Source organism: Sylvia atricapilla, chromosome 8, assembly GCF_009819655.1.
Source record: "Sylvia atricapilla isolate bSylAtr1 chromosome 8, bSylAtr1.pri, whole genome shotgun sequence".
Taxonomy (NCBI): domain Eukaryota; kingdom Metazoa; phylum Chordata; class Aves; order Passeriformes; family Sylviidae; genus Sylvia; species Sylvia atricapilla.
This window is the reverse complement of record NC_089147.1, coordinates 24,353,180-24,366,813: the sequence shown is the minus strand read 5'-3', so window position 1 is coordinate 24,366,813 and position 13,634 is coordinate 24,353,180. Positions and strand designations below refer to the sequence as shown.

The following is a 13,634-nucleotide window of genomic DNA, read 5'->3' as shown; positions in this document are numbered from 1 at the left end:
ACGCAATCTATATTTTTCTTCAATGCCTGCAAAAAGCACATGTATCACCTTGTAATCAATTTGGGGATTCTGATGGTGTGAACAGTTGGTCTTTTCCCAGAGCTGAACTGACTCATATCATGTTACTTGCAAAAGAAACAGTCTCTGGTTTCATGTTTTCAGAATTGTCACTATAATTGAGTTATTCACAACGTACCAGTAATTTGAAAACCTATCTCCATTGCCTGTATTCAGTTCCCTGTTCCTCAGTCTGGTAGCACATGGGCAGAGGAACCAAAAAATAATTTTCTAATGCAAAGGTGTTTGCAAAGCAGCTAAAAGCTCTTTAAAAGTCGTCCCATTTCTGGTGGCCTGTGGAATGTCACTCACCTGGCCACAAGTTAACCTAGTGGCCCAAGTGACCCCTAGCAGGGTCAGGTTTTCTACTTATGTAGTGCTAGATGTTATCACTTGAAAGTGGAACTTGAAAAGGAAAATGCACAGAAAAAAAATGCAGCAATGTGACTATTGTGGCAGGCCATGAACACAGGAGGCAACATATAATGTTTCTTGATTCAGGGAGGCCTGCGTGACTATGAATATGACAAGCACCAAATAATTAAAATATTAAGTAAAATAACTAAATACTACAATATATTACTAAAATATACACTCCATTGAACAGATGAACCTTAACTGAAAAGACTTCTGCAGATTTTCAGCCATATGAATTGCTTTCCTCATGCATCACTCTGAGAAGATGCACTGACACACCTGAATCAGAAGGCTGACTGAACCAGTGAGTGCTGGAGTGGGCAGCTGGGTGCACAAAGCCATAGAACTAACCTTGGTTACCATACTCAGTGGAGTTATTGCCTCCTGGAGGAGGGGGTAGGGATGGGTACGGTGACGGGCCAGGACCCAAAGCCGCAATCATCTCCATTACGTTGGGCATGATCATCTGGCTTGGACTCATGGTCTTAAATCTTTTTGAGGGAATGCCATCTGGGTCATCTTTGATGTGAATATCTGACTTTATAGGGACCGGCCTCCAACTGCAAGTTGGATCAATGGTAACTTCTTCAAACTCGGAGCTGTAAAATAATGTGAAATTTGGCATATCAGTTGAGGTTTTTAAAATCAATTCTGCTGAAGTTTCCATAAGGATCTGCATGGTAACCAATGTTCTAAAATGCTCTGGTGTAATACAACATTAAGAACTTTCACTCCTCAAGAGTGTGCTGAAGGCAAATTTAAAAAAAGGCAACCATAACAGCACAATTCTGTGTTTATTCACACAATGGAATCCAAACATATCGATGTGGTTTGCCACCTCGGAATCAGAGGGACTGCTTGTAGATACAAGAAAGCATTTAATACTCCATTCTGGTTCTTCCCTGTGCTTCAGTGGTGAGGCTGCCATTAAGAGACAACCCAAACAATATCTACAAAGAAGATGGAAACTGATTCATTCTATCACCTGCTCCACCAAGGTGCCATGCAACAGAATATTCAAATTCAATCACAAAGATCTATTTTGGTGTGACTGTCTCAGTACTCATTACCATGTCTCCTAGTTGCTTAGTCTTGGATATCAGGAGGGAGATCACTTACTTTTGTATAGCGTTCAGAATACCCCACATATACTGGTCAACCTCCAAGCCCTCCAAGAGAGCAGTTTTACTAAAAAGTAAAAAACAAAAAAAATCAAACTTCATGTTAGAATATTGCTAGGGAAAGAATGATTTGGGGAAAACAATTTTAGTTCTACATCTACATTACCAGGATATTTACATCAAAAACATAAAATAAGGATACACCTACTTATGTGCATGTCTGCAAGCTGTTCACATTCTTTAAGTAATTTTTGTTAGTGAAATACATTGCAAATTTAAAGTATTTTCCAACATAGCAGATCACTCCTGTGAACATCAGTTAGCACTATTCTTTTTAAATTAGATCTTTCTCTTTTTTTTTTTTTTTTTTGAGCTCCACAGTACTATGGCTTCAAAGCAACTATGTATTACAGCTACTCTACTTAAGCTCAGCACAGATGGGGACAGAACAAAACAACACTGGAAATGATTGAGCTATGTAGGCACTTAGATCTGAATGTAGGTGCTCATGCTCAGAGACACAGGACAAAAATTTAGCCTAAATGCATGAATACATGAATAAAGAAAGCAAGATATCCAACTCCTGTGATATTTTTAGCCAAACGTAGAAAACAGAAAAGATTTGGGCAGTTTGGAGAAAGCACTTGTGTGTTAGGACATGGATCAACCATGGATAGTAATGGAAACAAGCTCGTCTCCAGCCTGCCATGTCTGCAGAATGGACAGTCCCCAGAATGGACAGTCCCCACTGCTGTTTGTACCCGACACTGGCTGGCAGAGCAAGGACCCAACTGGAGACCTGTGCAGGCCCAGGGCCAGCTGTTTCAGCCACAGCTGCTGGAGCTGAAGAGCCCTGGCTCCTCAGCCGAGGCTGGAACATGCTCCCAACCCTGTGCACTGAGCACAGGAGGTTACAGACACTGAACCAGCCTCCTGTTTTTACTGCCCAGTTAAACACAACGTTCGACAGTCTGTAACCACTTCCAATTTTTTCTTCCATTTTTTTTCTGCAGTACACTAACTCTTTGGTGAAAACATTAGGTTGAAATTATGCTAAGGTATCTGTCTCTCTTTTTCTCTAAGAAACAACTCCAGCTTTTGCTCCTTGGAAATTTTTTACTTTTTAACAAATTAGCCTTATTCTAGATTGTAGATATCTACCATATCAGTGTAAATATTGGAGCCTTTTTTGAACCCTACACAACGCATTGATGATCTGTAATGAAATCTTGTGAGAAAATATCTCATTATATATTTTAAAATTTCTAATAATCTAGGGTGGTAAAATATTGCAGGAATTCTCACTGGAATTTATGCTCTTTAAGTAAATGTGATCTATAACCTTATTTCCTTCTTCTTGCCTTCACGATCTTAAATATGATCCGAATTTGGTCAAATTGTGTACAACTGCATTTTATGTAGTATGGTTGCACTTACTTGCATACTGGACACCGCCAAGTTCCTCTTTCACAGTTCAGTTGCAAGTAAGATTCCAGATCAAAGCACTAGGTATCAGAAAGAAACAAAAAAGGAAAAAAAAAAACCAAACCAGACAAAACAAAAAGAAACAAAAGGAAAATTCTGTATTAAATGAAGCAGTTAGACAAAAAGTAAAACTGACATGGAAAAAGCCTCCTAGCACTGAAAACTAAATCAAACAGCTCACTTTCCCCCTCTACATTAAACATGTAGGCAATTAACTATTGAGGCTTACAGAAGTAAATGCCATGTATTTATTAGGTGCTCTGGTAGGACAGCCAAGCTGAAGGTACTGTAACAACACATGGCTGAGGGAACCCTGCCAGGCACTGGCACCCACTCACTTGTACGTGCTTGCAATCGTGACCCCTCGCCGGGAGCTGGATCCGCCGGAATGTGATCGGACACTTCAGAGACACTTTAATAGCAGTCTGCTCTACTCCATCCTCTCCATTTAGTGTTGCATTGCCAGAGGAAGCTGCTACGCTGCTGAAGTTCCTCTTGACTGTTCAGGAAGAAGGTGGGTATAGTTGTGAGAAAACGCAAGTGTATTTTAAGTTCTAACACAGAAATCTGAAATTTCTTCAACATTTAAGAACATTTAAGAAATTACTTCAACATTTAAGGGACGATTGACTAAACAGTATACACACAAAAGTGTCTTCTGTGTAATTTAGAACATTCTCCTGAACAGAAAAATCATCACGCATACGTATCAGCTATAGTCTTGATCAAATTAAGTGTCACACAAGCACTGAAAGCAGCCCTAGATAAATAGAGAATTAGTCTTTATTGCTGAGTCAAAAACAAATATGGGGAAAAAGTCAGAGAGATTCTCCTGGAATAGGACAGTCCTCTTCAGGAACTAAGCCTGTGTCCTTGAAACTTTGCTACCTCCACCCAAATCACTGTTAACATTTCAGGATACCAGAGATTCATCCACCCACATCATGTTCTGCAAATTCTTTAAGTACAGCATAAGGTTATCAATAAACAAGTAAATCTGGTGTAGAGGTAGCTTATCACAACTGATGGAAAGTCATCACCCACACAAAATGCAAACTCACTCTTAGTGATACAATGTTCTGCTGGGAGGAGGCGTTTCTTTAGTAGACCTTGAAGTACGGAGCGAACGGATGGCCGGTGCACCAACTGCAACACGAACAAGTGTGACTGCAAGGAAACACATTTTGTTAGGAAGAGAACCAAACACATGTGTTAAATGCACTCCCAAACTGAGCTGCACTCTTCGCTTGGACCCTTGGTTTCTGTGAGAGCCTGAGGCTTAAACATAAAAGCCGGTTCTGCTCTGCTGAGCAAACATGCTCCCTTATGGATATTCTGCACACTGTGCAGTTGCTCCATGCTTAATGCATACAAAGGCTTTAAAAAAGCAAGGGTTTTCTGCATTTTCTCTCTTATTATTATTCAGTATACGTACAGCTGACATATTAATCTCTGACATCGGGGTTTATTTTTAAAACCCTGGACTGTCTGACACAGTCTAGCCTACCTGCCTGCCCTCACACTACTTGGAAGTTGCAAAACCAATTTGCAACTGATGTGCCTGGAATCAGCTGAATCTTCTTACCCAACACAGAGCTTGTTGTGGATTCACAGGATGCTGCCCCCTGCTCTTAGCCACCAGATAAATGACATTATGCAGGGAAACATCCATGTGAAGTAAAGCAAAATGGGTGGATGGCATCTTGTCAAAGTGCCTCACACTGTGACCTTGTGAGAGCTAGCAGCTTGCTTTATTGTCAGTGACAAGAGAACAGTCAGAAGCTCAGACTGGATTTGCAGAATAGTCTGCATTAAAAATACAGTACTTATCCCCAGAGTAACTAACCCATGGAAAAGGAGAAAGGGGAAAGCTGATTGCATCTTTGAATATGAGTTTTTTCATCTGAAAAGGTATTAGAAAAATCATCACCAGCACCAACGATTACAACATCAATGTTTTCATGGCAAACCAAAGACCGTTTAATACACTGTGTAAATGAAATTAGTACCATCAACAGTCTTCACTGCAATAATCTACTTCTACGTCAACAGACTTCAGCCACCCTGTTACACAGGCACACATGAGAAGGTAGGAGATAAAACTCCCTCCCTCCCCTAGAACCTTGTCAGAGACATTGGAAGGACGCCACTACATTCTGCAACAATTAAGCAGCAAAAATTTCCATATTAGCACTCTGACTGTGTCAACATCATTAAGTAAAAACCTCGCCAGAAAAAGGCTTGAAAAAAAAAATGAAAGTAAAGCTCTTTCAGCTAAGGCAACATTTGCAAACTGCTCTAAATAGCAGACTCAGCATCAGCAGCTGCAGCCCTGAGCTGGGGGTACTTACACAACAACACGCTGTGACTGTAATCTGAATGGTGTTTCTCCCTGGCTGGCAGACGTGCTTTAGGTGCAGAGGTTTATGAGATGTCTTGTTGTCACCACGCTCGATGGTAAGTGGGGTTGCATTAACGCTGACCTGGACTGAAGCTGGCCAGTTTGTGTTCATTTGTCTGTCTTCATGGTGGTAGCACTTAAACTGCAATTCCAAGTCAGACCTGCACAACAACCAATAAATCCTCCTTTAACTTTTCTTTCACACTGCAGAGGCAGGTGGTTTTTATGTTAGGAACATTTTTCTCGATCAATCAGATTATTTTTCTTGAATTATTGCCATTAAGGATATAACATACTTCCTTCATAAAAGCCCTGAACAGAAGCAGGTCATGATGAATTAATGACACAAGCATGCCCCAGAGCTGTTCATATTTTACACTAATAAAGGACTTTTCAAGGAAACATCTCAAACCACTTTGCAAACCCAGACCACGGAGTCATCCTGCAGAAAGAACAATGTCAGCGTCAGGTAGGTCCTTCCTGTGTTAGGAGTTAAGAATGAGAAAGCAATATCCTGCAGTGGGTTGTGCTGGGAGTCCAGATTCTTCACTACCTCAGAGCACTTAAAGAAGTATTTGAATGAATGCCTGTCAGACAAAATACAAGTACAGCTAATCCTGCCTTAGAACAAGTAAATCAACTAAGATAAAATGACTGCTATATCTCACTCCCCACCAAAATCAGCCTCTGTAATTCTAAATTAATATGGTTGTGGACTAAATCTATACAATTTAGATCTTCTTTCAGGGCATGAATTCCTCCCATCTCCCCTGTAATAACTTCCACGCACTATTCAGCTCCTCAGAAATTAGTTCTGTAACACCTTCAAAAATGAAAAGGCTGAGATTAAGTTAATCAAAAATTAAGTGAATAGAGAGTATGACTTTAGTTTCATAAATGTATGTTAACCTTGTGTTAGGAAAGAACAATTTCAAGAAGAAATTTAAAAGAACATAGAAAACTGAACTGAAATGTCAGAATTATGCTGTTTTTGACAGCAAAAGACAGCTCAAAGTTTATTATTCAAACTTTAAAATCTGTATTCCTGAAAAATCTATGTTGCCTGAAAGAAAATATCTTGGTAAGATCCAAGAGGAGCGACTCATTCATGAGATTACCACTCTAACTGCCATTTCCCTTACAAAGACTTCAATCTGACTCAACGTCATCTTTTCTGGATTTCAAAACATCAAGATTAAGCAGTGGACACAAACATATGGGTTTTTTAGAAGGAAAATTATAGAATAAAAATTACCCAACTTTTCAACATAATCCATCTACATGAAGTCTTTTTAAGCTTTTCTTTCAATATTTTATTAACTATTTTCTGAAGGCCCATTCTGCAAGTTCCACTCAGTTTCTCACCTCAGGAGAGCACAGCACAGTGATCCAAACCTGGAGGGAAGCAAGGCCTGGTACCTCTGATATAAAACCCAAGCAGAGGAGGGGAGCAGGCCTGCTGAGTGTCACAGTGGGGACAGACCTCAGGAGAGCCTCGTGTTCTCAGCACACAGTGTCTCCACCGTGGGACGTTATTAATAACACAGCAGTGTGAAGACTAAACCAGCTTCAAGGAGAGACATTTTCCCTGCCTTCAACCTTTCTGTTTCTCGTAACCATGAAAAGCTCCCATGGGGAGAAAAATACTTGCATCGCTATTCATTATGTGTGTACACGTGAGAGGTTGTGCCGAATATTTTAACTGGCAGAAAAATATTGAGAATTGGCTCGGTTCCACCATTCTCTATAAAAACCAAAATCCATCCACACATGTGACTAATTCATTTTTCTGGCATCCATCCAGCCCTGAGTTAAATGTGAAATTACTTCATTACAGGACTATCCGTTCTCCCTGCTATTAACAGGCTTTTCAAAACAGCAGACCTGAGCGCAGTTTACCTATGAGTCTTCATTAAAATAAGTTTAAATAAAGGCTATGTGTTTGGTAAGCGAAGGAGCAAAGAAAGAACAGATATTAAGAAACAGCCTCATGCCTCAGTGCAGCACTATAAATCTACTGAATGAGCCAGCACAATCCCCAGTAGTGATTACTTATTAATAAGAACTGGCAAATAACTGCCAAAACTCCCTCTGCTGCGAGTACTCCACAATAATGAAATGCAAGTAAGCAATAACTGACCTCAAAGTTAGGTGTTAATTATTGGATGTGGTCTGCCTGCAATCTCCCTCCCTCCCAAGCCCCAGGCTCCCTCAGGGCACAGGGGCACTGTGGTAGCAAGGGCTCCTGCATCCTGCATCACGCCTCAGAGCCAGTCTGTCCTGAGCAGAGGAAGTGAGTGCATGTCTCTGCCCACCTCACACTCCCCACCACCAGGAAAACTCAAGTCTCCAGTGGATTCCAGTGAATGGGAAGAAGATCCTCACAGGAGAAACAAAACCTAAAGCTACACCTGTAAGCAACCTCCATACAAGATCTCAAGCAACTAACCAGCCTCCACGGCACACAGAGAAAGGCTCAGACAATGCAATGTTAATCCTGGCTCAGCCAGGATAAACACAGAGATACTTTCTGAGAAAAGACAAACAAGGAGACAAAAATATTCTGTAGTACTTGAAAATATATAAATTAAAAAAAAAGGTGCTACTGTAATTTGATCTAGTTAGGCCCTTCCATGAACATGGTGCTATCAAAACATACCCTGGATTCACTTATACAGATCTACATTAAATACAGGAAAGTACCACCAAGAAAAAATATTCCTCTGTGCTGGAAATAAGAATTTACTGTAAGTGAAAACCAGAAACCTTTGTATGAGGAAAGCTATGCTCTCACATTTCTGAGCTGTGCCTCCTTGTGGAGTCAGAGAACAGGGGAATTTAAGAAGTTAGCTTCTGAAGTTTGAAGGATTTAAGCACTTGTCTTTTCGAATTATTTTACCAAGCCTCTAAATCATGTCCTTATTCTTAAGTGGGTTATTCTTCATTATCAGATAACTCTGCACTGTTTAATTTAAGCACAAACTCTAAGAGCCCTGCAGAGCTACTCTTGCATCTAACGTTTCAGAGGTCACAAAGCACCTGGGACCTCAGATTTCCAGATGGAAGTTTGTAGTGGTGTGGGTCAGGGAAACCCCGCTCCTGCTCCTCCCAGAGCAGAAAGGATGCAATGGTTGCAGTGGTTTTTCAGACACTGCATGCTATGAGCTATCAGCAAGGACACGCAAAACATATTGTGAAGCATTTTAGAACGTGTTGTCTCTGGAAAACAGCAGGTTAGAGTACCTGCGAGTCAAAAGGACGTTCTTCCTATGCAGGCTACAAATTTTGAAGAGAAATTCCCAGCATATCCAAGTGCAGTGCCTCTGGCCTGCCACTCCTCCCTCACAGGACACATGAGCCAGCTGCAGCAAGGCTGAGCTTACCTCCACATCAGAGTCTGGTGCACAGTTGGCCGCAGGTGAAAGACGTGGTTGCTGACTGCCAGGTTGTGCTCCAGCCGGAAGGGCTCCAGGACAACCCCGTCCCTCACCGGGAACGTCAGGCGCAGCTCATCGTTGTGGTTGGCTGGGATCGAAGAGGGAGAGAAAGCGTGAACTTTCCCTTTAGCATCTGCAGTGCGATAATAATGTGTATATTTATACAGAATAGTAACAAATGGCACAGTGATCTGCTACTGGGTCTAACTTAGCAGGCTCACACACACACAAAAACACAATCAGAAATAATTCTATCATCTAACTGACACAAGTGACAAGGCTTAAACCGAGAGCAAGGGCACAGCGGTTTTCTATTTTCTCACACTTCACACACTAGGGCCATAGCATTCCAGCCACCAACAGAAACCAGGCATGGCAGGAATTCTTGGGTTTTATTACAGGATAAGTCCTGTGTCCAAGCTTACTCTGTTGGCAGAAGACTGAAAACGAATCTCTTAAAAATGTCAAACTGTGATAATGTTTGTTTTCCCTGCTTTGAACAGGGATCGACATTACCCAATTAGTTTCAACAGTTTCATCAGCTGAAACTATGTGATGACCAAAGACACTGGTATTCAATTACTATCTGAGCCCATAAGATGAGATTTTGAGGTAACTTACAGCTGATCTATGAAGTCCAAATGGCTTTAAATCCTGTGTTCTTGCCCAAATAATACTGCAGCCCATCTTCTTCTACTTGATTTTTCAGCTATCCTGAACTCCAGAGCTGCAAAGTGCTAATGCAGCAGCAGTTATTTTACAGAAAACATAAGGTTCTCCCAGCTCCCTAGTAAATGATAGCTCCTATTGTTCATCAGTCACTTCAAAACCTCAAACATCTCATGCTAGAACCCAGTCAGAGAAATCTTGTTATTCCTGTCCTGTTCCCAGCCAAGTGTAGCTGTGACGTTGAGTGGCTTTGAAGGGAACATATATCAATTTCTGGCACAGTACTGAATATTCCTAAGAAGCCTGTATGGATCACAATAGAGACACTGCTATAAATATTCACATTTTATCCTACTCTGCAGTGTTGTTCAATGAATGGCTTTGCCCTTGAACAAAACAGACCAAATGAAGTTTATACAATAAACAAGCCTACAAAGCACACACAGCAGAACCCAAAATCAAATGTTTTCTCCTCAGGAAGCATATAAAAGGAATAATTCTGGAGTAAAATCCTTACAAGTTTAACCTGGAAGAACTTTTCTGATATTCTATTTTAGAAGAGCATAGCAGTCTTTCTCCATTCTGTGCACTGGCTCAAGTGAGCCCACACTGTGCATTCCAACTATTACAACTTAACTCCAGCCTCTCCCAGAGCAGCAATCAGAGCTACCTTCCAGACTCTGAAATGTATGTGGCAGAGAACAGAGGCACAATAAATGACTGTGGGGACATTCTGTTTGCTACTCACTTGGAGGCGGTGGTAAAGCATTGATATTTGGTTTAATGTCAGGTGGGAATGGTGGTTTGACATCCTGGTTAGGTGACAGGTATGGAGGAATATTGCTCCCTGGTGTCATGGGTGGCGTGGGGTTTCCTGGAACAGGTGAATGAGGGTAATTTGCCACAGGTACAGGCCTTGATGGCTAGAAAATAAATAACATCACAATGTTATTGCAGTCTTGAAACAAGAACAATAAGCCTTTATAATAAGCCTGAACAGCACTGTTATCAAATACCAAAGACAACAGACAAGAGACGGAGGCCCCTCTGCTTCTGGAGAAGCACCCACAGCATGTCCCATAAGGCTCCAGGGAAGAGGCGCACCATGAGAGCAAAGCAGGAACCGAAACCAACAGATCAGCCAGCTTAACTCAGGCAATGACCAGATACAAGCAAGGCTGCTAAAAGGTTTACTGTGTTCCTCTGAATGCTCTCTTTCCAAAACACACCAGCCATTTGCTTCAGTTTTCCGCTGCACCACAGCCCACCCAGCCCTTTCTATCTCTCTGCCTTCCTCCCAAAATAGCCCCAGTGCACAGAAGCCTACACAAAAAACAAAATCCAAAGACACACAGTTAGCCAGTCTGTGTACTTTTTACTGCCATCTATCCTCTCTTTCACTCTTGTTCAACTCCTCTACTCAGAATTACAGCTCTGGGGATCAGGGGATGTTTTTTATTTTGTGCACCTACAATTTGATCCAATTCCTAGTTTGCTGCTAGGTAAAACTCACTGATAGAAAAAGGACAGCTACGTATGAATAGTAGCTATGCATTAAAACACCTTTGGTTTGGTTTCTTGTAATTAAGGCAATGACTGCAGTCAACGGAATAAACAATAACCCTGACATGAAGGAAGCTGACATTAAACAAAACTGCAACTGCAGGGCTCATGTACCATAAGTAGAAACACAGGAGTGTGTCAGAAGATGAAAATCTTTACAGACAGCCCAAGCACTGTGACTTCAAATCTGATTCTGTATCTAAATGCTGCTCTTCTAACCTAAGATACTTGAGAGTACATAAGAGCAGGGGTGCCTTCTCAAATCTTTAACCTTCAAGTTTCCAGCGATCTTTGGTTTTGATCTTTGACACACGCAGTTACTATCTGCACAATCACTACAATTCAAAGGTTCAGGTTTTGTCTGTAAAATTTTCCCCCTGAACAGGATAATCTGCCTTTTAACAAGATCTCTTTTTTTTTTTTCTAACTATTTCCAGAACAGTCAATGTTTGAATACAATACAGGGGATACATTGTAAAGAAACAAATTCCCTGTCAGAAGTATATGGTAAACAAAAAGACTGTTTAGGTTCTAAAATAAATGTACATAAAATGTATTTAAAAATCTGTCACTTAAAAACTTGATAGAGATCTTCTGCAGTTACTTTAGCGCAAGTGACTGCACTGGAACTATTATAAAGAGGATCTGTCTGTTCCTCATGTTCTTCCTGATAGTGAACTGCAGAAGCTGCCTCGATCCGACAGGCATTCCTTTGGGTACCACAGTGGACAGCACAGTTGCACACAGAGCAGAGAAGGGTTTTGCTTTCCCTTTTTTTAATGTTGTTTTCTGTGAGAATCACACCAAGCAACTACAATTCAACAACATTGTGCAACTTAGATTCTTTCAGCCTACATTCAAATTCAGAATGCAGTCCAGGTACTTCAACAGCTAATGCTTTAAGCCGGTCAGGAGATCAATGGTCCTCCCCATTTTTATACTCACTGGAGTACCTGTGTGCAATAGATCACTTTCGTGTGCATTTCAAAGGTGGTAAACCTCAGCAGGCCCTGGGGGCAACCTCAGTTTGGAGAATACAAAGTGCTCAAGATGTATCTATGAACAGGTTTTAGGCAACATTTTAACAACTCTAGGAAGGCCCAAAACAAGCAGCACAAAGGGAAAAGGATGAGACAAAAGGAAGAAGAGGCTGGAAAAAGTCACAGAAACTTCAGTTCAAAGATGAAACCTACAGCTGGAACACCTTTTAAGTTTGGCCTGGCTTAATCCAACAGTGACCACTGTAGGTCCAAAACTGGAATGCTGCAACGTGGAACTTGTTTATTACAAATTTCCATAGTCAGTGCATTCCTGCAGGGGGACCATGAATAGGTGATAATATATTGTACACCTGAATCCCATTAAGCACTTCTTTTTACAAGCTATTTTTAAAGCAAACTCAACATTTTCTTGTAAAGGCCTATAATGAGCTGCAGCAACATTCAATTTTCTTTATGAACTGCTCTGAAGTGGCAATGCAACTTGGCTAATTGACTTGATTCTGTGATACCCAAAACACTAGTAAAAACTCAGTATTTTTTTCTCTCCTTCCTTTAACTACATAAAAACCGTATCTATGAAAGCATTAATGTGACTTCATTAATAAATGGCCACAGAACGGAACAAGACAATCTCACAATTCCTACCTTGTAATACTGCCCCATGTTGACTGTTGGAGGAGGGTACTGCCCTGTGTTTTGCTGGCTTGGCATCCTCTGTCCAGGATAGTTGGGAGACGTAAGGGGTCTTGGAGGGTTGGGAGTGGGGTACTGACCAGGCTGGTTTGGAAACTGGCTATTTGGTCCATACTGCTGGTTTCCATAATTTGGCTGTTTCAGGACAGGGATACAAGAAGACAAAGCCATGTTTTATGCAAGAAGCTTTCTTGTATGGATTATTAGCACACATTCAGTAGCACAATCAAAACAATCAAAACCCCTTCAGGTGATTATTTCTTAAAAGCATAAAAATCTTGCAAACTGAGGCGGGGTAAGACACACACTCAGCCTTGTAACACTGTCAAAGGGCACTGTGCTTGAAGAAACCACAACTACAACCAGATGCACAAAATTGCACAAATGTTCACAAAATTTCTGTGTTCTTGCAAGTGCTACCACACCCAAGCCTGGGGCGCCTTTTTCAGATGTAGAATGGAAGCACAAAAAGAAAAATCTAAATAAAAAAATGAATAAATAAAACCGTGGAAGGGGCAAGAGCATAGAAGCTGTGCTGTCCATGCCTGCCTCTTCAGCCCAACTGCTCTGCTGGCCTCTTGCTGGAGTGTTCAGCAATACTTTAACAACTAAAGATACGTTCTTACTAGCCATAAGCACTTTGCTGGTGCTAACAAACAGCTAAGACTGTGCTGTGGTTGTGGAATTTAAGTAATGAAAATTGGAACTCTAAAGGTAGTAGAATGTCAATTTGAAAAAAAAACAAACCTCTTAGTATAAACCATTATTATTGTCAGGGCAGTATCATAAC

General features: G+C 41.1%; 1 protein-coding gene across 6 annotated transcripts in view; it reads right to left on the bottom strand.

Moving 5' to 3' along the window:
• ZMIZ1 (zinc finger MIZ-type containing 1) overlaps nucleotides 1–13,634 on the bottom strand; it is a 339,057-nt gene that overhangs the window by 16,083 nt on the left and 309,340 nt on the right. For 4 of the 6 annotated variants that reach the window (XM_066324120.1, XM_066324122.1, XM_066324121.1 and 1 more), the window contains 9 exons: nucleotides 12,797–12,979; nucleotides 10,336–10,510; nucleotides 8,865–9,051; nucleotides 5,432–5,642; nucleotides 4,142–4,247; nucleotides 3,419–3,579; nucleotides 3,033–3,100; nucleotides 1,594–1,662; nucleotides 826–1,073 (listed from right to left, as the gene is read on the bottom strand). In XM_066324120.1, the coding sequence (XP_066180217.1) occupies nucleotides 826–1,073; nucleotides 1,594–1,662; nucleotides 3,033–3,100; nucleotides 3,419–3,579; nucleotides 4,142–4,247; nucleotides 5,432–5,642; nucleotides 8,865–9,051; nucleotides 10,336–10,510; nucleotides 12,797–12,979 (1,408 nt within the window). The remainder of the gene's footprint in view (nucleotides 1–825; nucleotides 1,074–1,593; nucleotides 1,663–3,032; nucleotides 3,101–3,418; nucleotides 3,580–4,141; nucleotides 4,248–5,431; nucleotides 5,643–8,864; nucleotides 9,052–10,335; nucleotides 10,511–12,796; nucleotides 12,980–13,634) is intronic. The other 2 variants (XM_066324125.1, XM_066324123.1) reach the window with 1 other exon arrangement.